This window comes from Lathyrus oleraceus, chromosome 5 (assembly GCF_024323335.1).
Source record: "Lathyrus oleraceus cultivar Zhongwan6 chromosome 5, CAAS_Psat_ZW6_1.0, whole genome shotgun sequence".
Lineage (NCBI taxonomy): Eukaryota > Viridiplantae > Streptophyta > Magnoliopsida > Fabales > Fabaceae > Lathyrus > Lathyrus oleraceus.
Genome location: NC_066583.1, coordinates 499,114,407 through 499,124,449, shown reverse-complemented (window position 1 = coordinate 499,124,449; position 10,043 = coordinate 499,114,407). Strand labels below are relative to the sequence as shown.

Genomic DNA, 10,043 nt, shown 5'->3' with positions numbered 1-10,043 from the left:
ACTATCATGATTGAATTTAAATATATAAAAAAATATTTATTCTAATAGCATATAAGAAACGATTTTAAATTAAATACAAAAAAAGTTTGTTGTATTTAAATATGGAATTAGTGTTTTGAATTTAACTCTACAAAGTGTCTCTTTTAACTTTATCATAGTTTTTAGGTTGGACATGAGGGAGAAATTTGTTGTAATATGTGGTCTTTTCAGATTCTATGGACTACTCATAGAGAATATTCTAATATATATATATATATATATATATATATATATATATATATATATATATATATATATATATATATATATATATATATATATATATATATATATATATATATATATATATATATATATATATATATATATATATATATCTTTATTACGAAATAAGTTTATATTAAATACCAAAAAAGAATTGTGCGTTTAAATACAGAACGGGTGTTTTAAATTTAATGATATATAGTAATATGTTTGTTGTTCTTTCTAACCTAGGCCAAAGTCTGGAATCATATTCTTAACTAGGGACACAGAAAAAAATCTGTATCTATTGGTAAAAACCCATCACGAACACATATTAAATAGTGTAATGAGTATCTACGTGTAAAATAAATGGAAATTAAATTTTATATTTTCTTACGAACACAAATACGGATTTGGTATTATTCATACCTGCGAATATTTATATTAGTTAATAATTAAAAAAATTACTTAAATACTCTTTAAAATTATTACACTTAATAATTTTTTTTCATTAATATCTATTTAATTTAATTTGGTAATCTATTTTTCAATTAAAACCTTTAGTGCATTGTTTTTCTTTTGTGTCTTCTTAAATAATTATAGATATAATTTTTTATTTACAATTACATCATATAAGAAAAATTAATAAATTATAATTTTTAAAAAATTATCCATAAGTATTAGTAAATACCCGAGACTACACTACAAGAATAACTTTGTGCAGCCACGTGATTTAGTGACGTGAAATGCACGTGGCAAAAAATGTCAATTACGACGTGAATTTCACGTGGCTAAAGGTAAAATATAATAAAAAAATGGAACGACAACTTTTCAGGTTGGGGGGAAATGAAAATAATTAAAATTTGGTAGTGACATGCAGATCACGTCGCTATTTTAAATTTAAAATTCAAATAATGTTTTGTGAAATGTAATTCACGTCGCAACTAGTGACGTGCTGATCACGTGGGTACATGTGGTGTAATTTAATTTCCGAAATGACAATCACGTCGCAAATAGCGACGTGACAAGCATGTGGGTACTGGGTTCAGAGAGACGTTACAGATGACCGTTGAATGTTTTGTGGCGTGTAAATCACGTCGCAAATAGCGACGTGTTTACCACGTGGGAACCTTTCCTTTACCTTCCCTCTTCTCTCCCTCTTTCCTTCACCGTTTCATTCTTCTTCTTCTTCGTTTCCTCTTCCCTTCCACCTGCAGACCCATTTTCCCCTTCAACCCATTTCTCTCCTTCAAGCTTCAGATCCATTTTGAAATTGGAAATTTAAAGGTAAATACTTTTATTATTTCAACTTAAACCCATTTCTGTTTAATATATATGAATTTTATTTTAATTATTGTATTTTTTTTTTAAGAAATAGCTAAGAGTGAATTATTCATTCAAGAATTTGAAGCAAACAGATTCAAAGTCTTCATCCAGGTATATTCAAAATTGTGAAATTTAATTTTTTTTTTAATTATTTTCAGATTAGTTAAATGTATTGAGTTTGGACTGGATTATGTGTTGTGCTTATTATGTATTAAAACCGAATTTGTTTGGACTGGATTTTGTTTTTGTGCACATTATGTATTAAAATAGAATTTGTTTAGAAATTTAATGTATTATATATTTAGAATTTGTTTAGAATTTGTTTATAAAACATATACCCTAATGTATTATTAAAACAGAATTTGTTTAGAATTTGTTTAGAAATATAATATATAATAGTTTTAAAAAAACAGAATATTTAATGTATTATATATTTAATGTATTATACAAAAAAAACAGAATATTTTATGTATTAAATTTTTATAGTTTAGAAATAGATTTTATATAATATACTATTAATACCAATACTATCCTCTCTATTAATACCCTATTTATAAAATCATTTTTAATTATTTCTAGAGAAATTATAAATTTCAAAAGAAAATCATGTCAAGCTTGGAAATATTAAAACTTTGATATTACTTTGTTTAGAAACTATTTAATGCCTTTATATATGTGCACATTATATTTTTTAGAAATATAATATATAATTTTTTTTAAACAAAATATTAAAACAGAATAATATTTATAAAAAAAAACGAAATATTTTGTTTATTAGAAAAAGTAATATGAATCATGTCTAAAAATAGAAGTTGTATTATTATTTAGATAATATGGTTAGTTTAAAAAATATAATAGATTAGTGTTTTGAGTAAAAATTGATAAGTGTGTATATATATTATTTAGATAACTAAATAAATAGAAGTTGTATTATTAATATTATGTTTAAAATAATGTATAAAAAAACAAAACATTAATTTCATATATATTTTTATATTAAAAATATGTTTATAAAAAAAATTAGTATGAATAATATGTATGTCTAAAATGTTTTTTTTTTAAATAACACATATTAGGGTATATGTTTTATAAATATATGTTTAGTTTAAACAATAAAGTATATAATAGTTATATTATATATTTATTAATAGTATAATATATTTTTTTAAATTGTACGTAATAATTAGTTGGATGTACGATAGAACGATTTTTAAATTGGACGATAGAGGAATATCACTTTTGAAATTAAAATAGTAACGATTTTGTAAATGTGCAGTATGGAATATTTTCATTACTATCGTAGTTGGATGTACGATAGAACGTATCCAGGAAGACGTGGACTTAAACCGAACTTTGAGGAAGGAGTTAAAGGGTTTATCACATGGGCTTTCGCTCAAGAATGTTGTCTAAGCGAAGGAGGAGTAAGATGTCCTTGTCTAAAATGTGAATGTAGACCTATAATTAGTGACCCGGAGGAAGTAGAACGTCATTTGAAGAGAAGGGGTTTCATTAAAAATTACTGGGTTTGGACATATAATGGAGAACAGTTGCCGAGTAATGTACAAAGGACTACGACTACACATGCTTCTAGCAATCGATCACATATGGAACACCGGGAAGAATTTAGTTTGATCAGTGACATGGTTGGCGATGCTTTTGGGGTTAACGTGACCTATGATGAACCTCAAGACTTCGATCAGGAAGAGTTGCCGAATGAGGAAGCTCAAAAATTTTATCAATTGTTGCAAGAAATGAATACGCCGTTGTTTGAAGGGTATGTGAGGCTCCTCAGTCGGCCGTATGTCCTCCCCCACAGAGTCAGGTAGAGCCCATGTCTACGACCTCTCAACATTTTATGCCACTGCAGTCATCTATGGGGTATCCTCCCCCACAGACTCAGGTAGATCCCATGACCATGGGTTCACAGCCTTTTCTCTCGCTACTATCATCCCATGGTTATCCTATGGCCCAACTTGGGAACCCATCCTTTATTAGCCCATCTGGGAACCCATCATTTATTAGCCCATCTGGGAACCCATCCTTTATTAGCCCATCTGGGACTTCATCATACCATCAGACTGGGGGATCTAGTTTTCCTCATCCCTCACAGGTACCCCCACCCTTCATGCAGTCTGGGATCTTTCCAGATCCCACACAGGTACCTCTGTCGTCCCAGCATCCCACAAACACACCATCATCATCCACGCTTTCGAGGTCCCACACCCCACCTACCACACACATGCCCTCATCATCCACGCATCATGGGGGATCTCGCACCCCACACCCACCACGTGCCACAGATATACCCGTGCCTGAGGAGCAGGAGGAGCAGGATGACCAGGAGCAGCAGGATGACCATGTTTTAGAGCAACCAACTGCAAATCCCACAGAGTATGAGATGATTGATGGCAGATATTTTATTGAGCCATGTGGAAAATCGTAAGTATCTAATTTATAAATTTTATTTAGTATACATGTTTCCATGTTTCCATGTTTATAATTAACACTTATTCAAATTGTTGTTTAGTTTCTCTCCGAGTAGGCCAGCTGCACAGTGTGTAAAACATGTGATTCAACAAATGTATAAAAAAGCTTGGAAGTCATTCAAAGAACTTTCCAAGGATGAGAAAGATGAATGGTTTGATAAATTTAAGGTAAAATAAATTTTATTGTTGTTATTTTAATTAGTTATTTTATTGTAATATATTATCTAACACTTATCTAACAATTTTTTTGAATGTCATACAACATTGTAGGAAAAGTGTACGTGGAATGTAATGGATGAATATATGATTAGAAAAAATTATCGGGGAAGAACATCTGTCCGACTTTCTGACATGCTTAGGCGTGTCAGACTTGATTGGGAAGAACGAAATATTCGTCCCAACTGGATAGGCAAGGAAGTATTTGACGAACTTCTTGCCTATTGGGCTACCGATAATTTTAAAGCTAAATCTCAAAAAGCAAAAGACATGAGAGCATCCGAAAGGGGGGGTTGCCTTAATGCTACAGGAAGTATAAGCATTGGAGAACATGCAAAACGGATGGTAAAAATTATAACTACGGTTTAAAATTATATTTTGATTTATTATGTGTTTAATTAAATTTATTTATATTAATCAGACTAAGGCACAAGGAAGACCCCCCCGACTTAATGAGTTGTTTGTGAAGACCCGTACAAAAAAATCGGGGGATTTGGTTGATGATCGGTCGAGAAGAACTATAGTAAGTTGTTTCTATTTTATTTTTTTTTGTTAAAATTCTATCAATTTTGTGGCGTGAATTTCACGTGGTAATAATGTTTGTGGCATGAATTTCATGTGGCAACAATATATGTGGGATTCTTTTCATGTCACAACTGTATCTAATTATTTTATTTGTTGTATGTGTAGGAGGAGTATCAAAGATTGCTCACACAATTTCTAGTTGAAAATCCTCAATATACACCTGTTGGTTCTAATCCGCTTGATCCACGCGTGGATATGTATATTTGGAGCTTAGTCACTGGAGGGAAGGGACGTAATGGGTGTTTTTTTGGTGTTGGTCCTTTGGCTGGCAACTACAGAACCGGAGATAGAACTTTATTTGATAGAGTTGCAAGTGGGGAAGGAACGTCCCGTCCAACACAATTGACACCTGAAATGATGGAAACGGTGAGGCAACTGGCTCTAACAGAGGCTAGACGAGAGACGGCGGAGCGTGAGGCGGCGTTAAAGGCCGAATTAGAGGAAATGAAAAAAAGACAACACGATATGGAGGAGCAAATGAGACAATTTATGCAGTCCATGAGTAGAAATCAAAATCAAAGAACAACTGAAGACGATGAAGATGACGACGAATTTGATGTGTAATATTTATTTAGTTTTAAATATTAATTTTTGTATAAATAATTACTTTGCTATTTTTATAATACATTTTCATATGTGTAATTTTAATTTAAAAATATTTCACTTAATTATTAATTATTCTATATTTTATTATTTATTAATTATTTTATCTTTTATTAATAATATAATTTAATAATAACAATATATTTTATCTTTTATTTTAATTTTGTTTTTAAGTTGTGAAGTGTAAATCACGTGGGTAATTTGCCACGTGATTTTCATGTGGCAACATACCATCCATTTTCAAATGTTGTGACGTGATATTCATGTGGCAAAGTTGTGTCATGAATATCACGTGGCAAAGTTTAAGCGCAGAAGGAAGTTAATTCACAATGTTGCGACGTGATTTGCCTTTGGCAAATTAGCGACGTGTTTATCACGTCACAAAAAGTTGCCACACGCGTTCCAGCGACGTGAATCAACACGTCGCTATTTTTGACTAGTGAAGTGATTTTCACCTTTGCCACGTGATAATCATGTGGCAGGGGGGAGTTTTTCTTGTAGTGCTATCTCAAAATCCACGAATACACGTCTTACTGATACTCACATGAATATGAGGCGAATATGTATGTGATATTTATTAAACAACGGATGTAATAATATATGTGCTAATAAGAATCCATCGCGTCCCTATTTCTCCTCAACACGAACAACATGTTTACCTATTTGAAGCTTAATTAAAAAATAAGATTACAGTTTTATTAAAAAACATATATATTGAATAATTGAGAAAATAGAAGATATATAATAATTGTAAAATAATGTTATACCGATATTTTAATGAATATAGTGTGTTCTTTAAAACTAGGAAAATATTTTAAATTTAGTTATATGATATGATTAACTGATGTTTTTTTTATTAGACGAAAATTTAAATATATTTTACATTAACAACTAAACTTTTAAAAATAATTTAACAATTAAATTAAAAAAGTACTTAATTCATCTCATAAAGAGTGTCAGATTTTTATTTTTTTCTCGAATTAACTGTTTATTTATGCAATATTTATTATTACTACGTTATTACTATATTTTTATTTATTAACTTATATTCTATTTAATTATTTAACTAATTATAAAATAAGAATATTTTAGTCAATAATGTTAAAATTAATCAAATAATTAATTAGATACAAGATATGGTTAATAATAAGAATTATAGTTATAATCATACTTGATTGCGAAAGTAAAATAAACACATATGAACATGCAAATAAATAGAATCTTTGAAATGTTGATTTATCCATAATAATATGAATATGTGTATCCAAGGTAAAAATCGATATGAATGAGTGATATATAAATATGTGATATGTGATCATTTGAAAAAATGTGTGATTTTGTGGAAACGATAGAGACTAGTAGGAATTAGTTAATATTTTTATTGATTTTATTTGATTAAAATAATACAATAATAATAAAATAAGATAAATAATGATATTAGAGAAGAATGTATAATTATTAAAAAAAATAAAGGAAACAAAGAAAAGTAGAGGTGAGTTGAGGGGTAAAAATGTGAGAATAGTTACCAAACCTGTGAGTACGTAGAAGCTATGCAAATTGAAAAGGAGACAAGTGTGAAAGAAGGAGAACAAAGACTTGAAGGAGAAGAATAACACATCAAAATTGATTAGGTGTTATAAATTCAGGTAAATGGGAGGGGGATTACTCTAATAATATAGAGGTTATTGCATGAAGGATAGAAAATGATCATCATCCTCCTCTAGGTTTTTCTCCATTTATGTGTTTTGTAATACCCTAATTTTTATCCGCGTGTAATTTTAAAAGGTACTATTTCCATAAATAAGTCAATTAAAGTTTTCCCTTACAAAAATATTGCTTCTTTGGTTTTTAATATATATAAGATATAACAAATCTTGTATTTAAATTCATTTTAAGTGCACAACATTTATTTATAAAAGAAATTATATAAACAAGATAGAACATAATAACATATTATCTATAGACAACGAAGCATCACCAAACATAAAATGATGATAGTTAGAATACAACCCATAATAAAAGTCTTCAGCAGACACTCGCACATGAGAGATGTCCCAAGAAGAAATTTCCAACCAAGCATAGTAAAACATTTCCATGGCATCTGCAATATAATACCAAAACACTCCTACCACCCACATACTCTACTACATAGGTAAGTTGATCAACACGTAATGATAACCAGAATATCCACCCACCTTAGCTCCATATAATCCATTACAATCTATAGTTAAAGTTTGATCCTCGTTATCACCACTCTCAAAATCATGCTTCGAAGGTTCGTAAGTATCATCGTCCTCTTCCTCACCAACGTCTAACTCCAACAACAACACACATGTCAGGGAAATGTAAAGGAGCTTGTTCACGGTACAGTTATTACGAGTGAACACTTAGGGTAATCCTAAGGACGTCTCTAAGTCTTGGGGAGTCTCGGGCATACCATGGAAGAACGACTTTCCTCCCACGACTAGGGCATGTGATGGTCCAAGTGGGGCTAAGATGGATATCAACAATCCAAATTGACCAATCACTCAAGAAATGAAGCTGGAGATGATCAAGTATGCTGGGATCTCAAAGATGGTAGTCCTTTAGGAATAAGTGGTTCTCGGATCCATGCCAGCAATAACGATAATCTCAATTACCTTTCTGATGAACGAGACTTGTCCTAAGGCCGGGTCAAACTCCCAGGATATGACACTCTAAAAACCCTCACATAATTATCAAATAATTTAATTAGTGAAATACAATCACTTAGGTGTCACTCACAACAATTATAGTCTGCTCCATAACACATGTTACAACAAAAGAATTTACTGCATACATTTTCACTTAGGATGTTTACACGACATCCAACTCGCCTGAATAACTTTGCAGCTGAGTCATAATACAAAAACATTACCAATTTAAAATCTCATAATATTTTTCATAACAAAATTAAAACCACCGACTCGTGTGTCTTCTCCAAGTGCTATCACACTAAAACATAAAACAAATATGAGACCATCCATTGTCTCTCTGAAAATTTCAACACAAAATAAATAATTCTCTCCCTAGTGTTATATATCAGAGCATAACCAAAGCTAACATGAATAAACTAAAAGAAATAACTCCAAGAACTAATTTCCACTCACAACAACGTCTCTATTCTTGAGTATCTGCATGATGCCCATGTAAAGACAATATTCAAACAGAAGGGGTGAGAATTCTTTTCAATAATAACAACATAGAATGTCAAATAGAGTACAACATCTATACAATCATGCACAATAACATATCACATTCTCGTACCCAGATTATCATCAATATCACATACAATAACATCATCATCATACACAGTCATATTTCACGCATATAATTCATTCATACTATGCGACTCACGACAACGACAATGACTCATGCATGTGGTAACAATTCAACATTTGGTTCTTCTTATGAACCTGATTCCCCCATTCGAAATCCCAAACTCCCCCTTATAAGTTTCGGATAAGTCTTTCGTCCCCCTTTGGTCCTATGATTTATCTCTTACAAATATCTTTTTTGAATTTCGTCTTTTTTATGTTTACTTTATGTTTTATATACATTAGACATTAAAAAATTATTAGTACATACAATTTGTATATAAAACAAGTATTTGTTCACCACTAATAAATTAGTTAAATTTAGGGTTTTTACATCTTCAAAATAAAAATAATTTTTTTTATAATTATTAAATTTAATTTTAGTTTAATTAATCTAAAAATCATACATAGACAAATAACTATAATTAAAAAAAAATTAGTTGAGGAGGGAAAACATTTTGTTTACAATATCATGTATGCGAAACTTTTAGTAGAAAAATTGTGTCACCTTTCTAGGAAATACAACTATGTTGGACTTACACTGAAAGATTCTTTTCATCTCTCATAGCAAGACAATTATGTTGAATCTAAGATTCTTTTCATCTCTCATAGCAAGACAATTATGTTGAATTTCTACAAGATGATCCTTGTTGCATCTCCAAGCAATACAATTATGCTGGACTTTTATAGGAAGATCCTTCTCGCCTTTCCGGACAATACAACTCTACTAGAATTCCATAGAGGGATATTTATCCTCTTTCTAGGCAATACAACTATGTTGTTCTTCCATATAAAAATTCTTGCTGCCTTTACAAAAACCAAAAAATATGAATACGTCAGACTTACATAGGAAGATCCTTACAGCCTTTAAGGACAAGATGATTATGCCATCCACGGAAAACAACCTCATCTAAAGTCTAGCCCAAGGGGTGGGAATAAGTCTAGCTCATGATACTTTAAGTAATGTCTTGTCTGAGGGTTTGATTTAAGCCCGCCTAAGGGGCTCAAAACCTCGCATGAGGGACTTGGACTATCATCAGTCAAGGCTCAACATACAATCTCGTATGAAGGACGGAGAACCCCATCAATCAGGCTTATCGAAATAAATGGCCACCAAATTTATTACTATACCTTTTCCCTTTAATTCAATAATATCAATTTGTTATACAATATTGATTTAACATTATTAGATTAACTTACCTATATCTTTGATACATTAATTCTTATACAAATTATTTACTTTTTTTAA

The 10,043-nt window shown here is 30.6% G+C and overlaps 2 protein-coding genes across 2 annotated transcripts; both read left to right on the top strand.

Annotated features, from left to right (window-relative positions):
- The first annotated feature begins 3,442 nt into the window (after positions 1-3,442).
- LOC127081594 (pectinesterase inhibitor 10-like) lies at positions 3,443-4,012 on the top strand. The gene has a single exon (XM_051021838.1). It carries the CDS (start codon positions 3,443-3,445, stop codon positions 4,010-4,012), a length of 570 nt encoding a protein of 189 aa, XP_050877795.1.
- Positions 3,999-5,420, top strand: LOC127081593 (uncharacterized). Its single transcript, XM_051021837.1, has 4 exons — positions 3,999-4,223; positions 4,326-4,616; positions 4,693-4,794; positions 4,962-5,420. The coding sequence occupies exons 1-4, from the start codon at positions 4,149-4,151 to the stop codon at positions 5,418-5,420; spliced, it is 927 nt and encodes a 308-aa protein (XP_050877794.1). The 5' UTR covers positions 3,999-4,148.
- Positions 5,421-10,043: the final 4,623 nt, after the last annotated feature.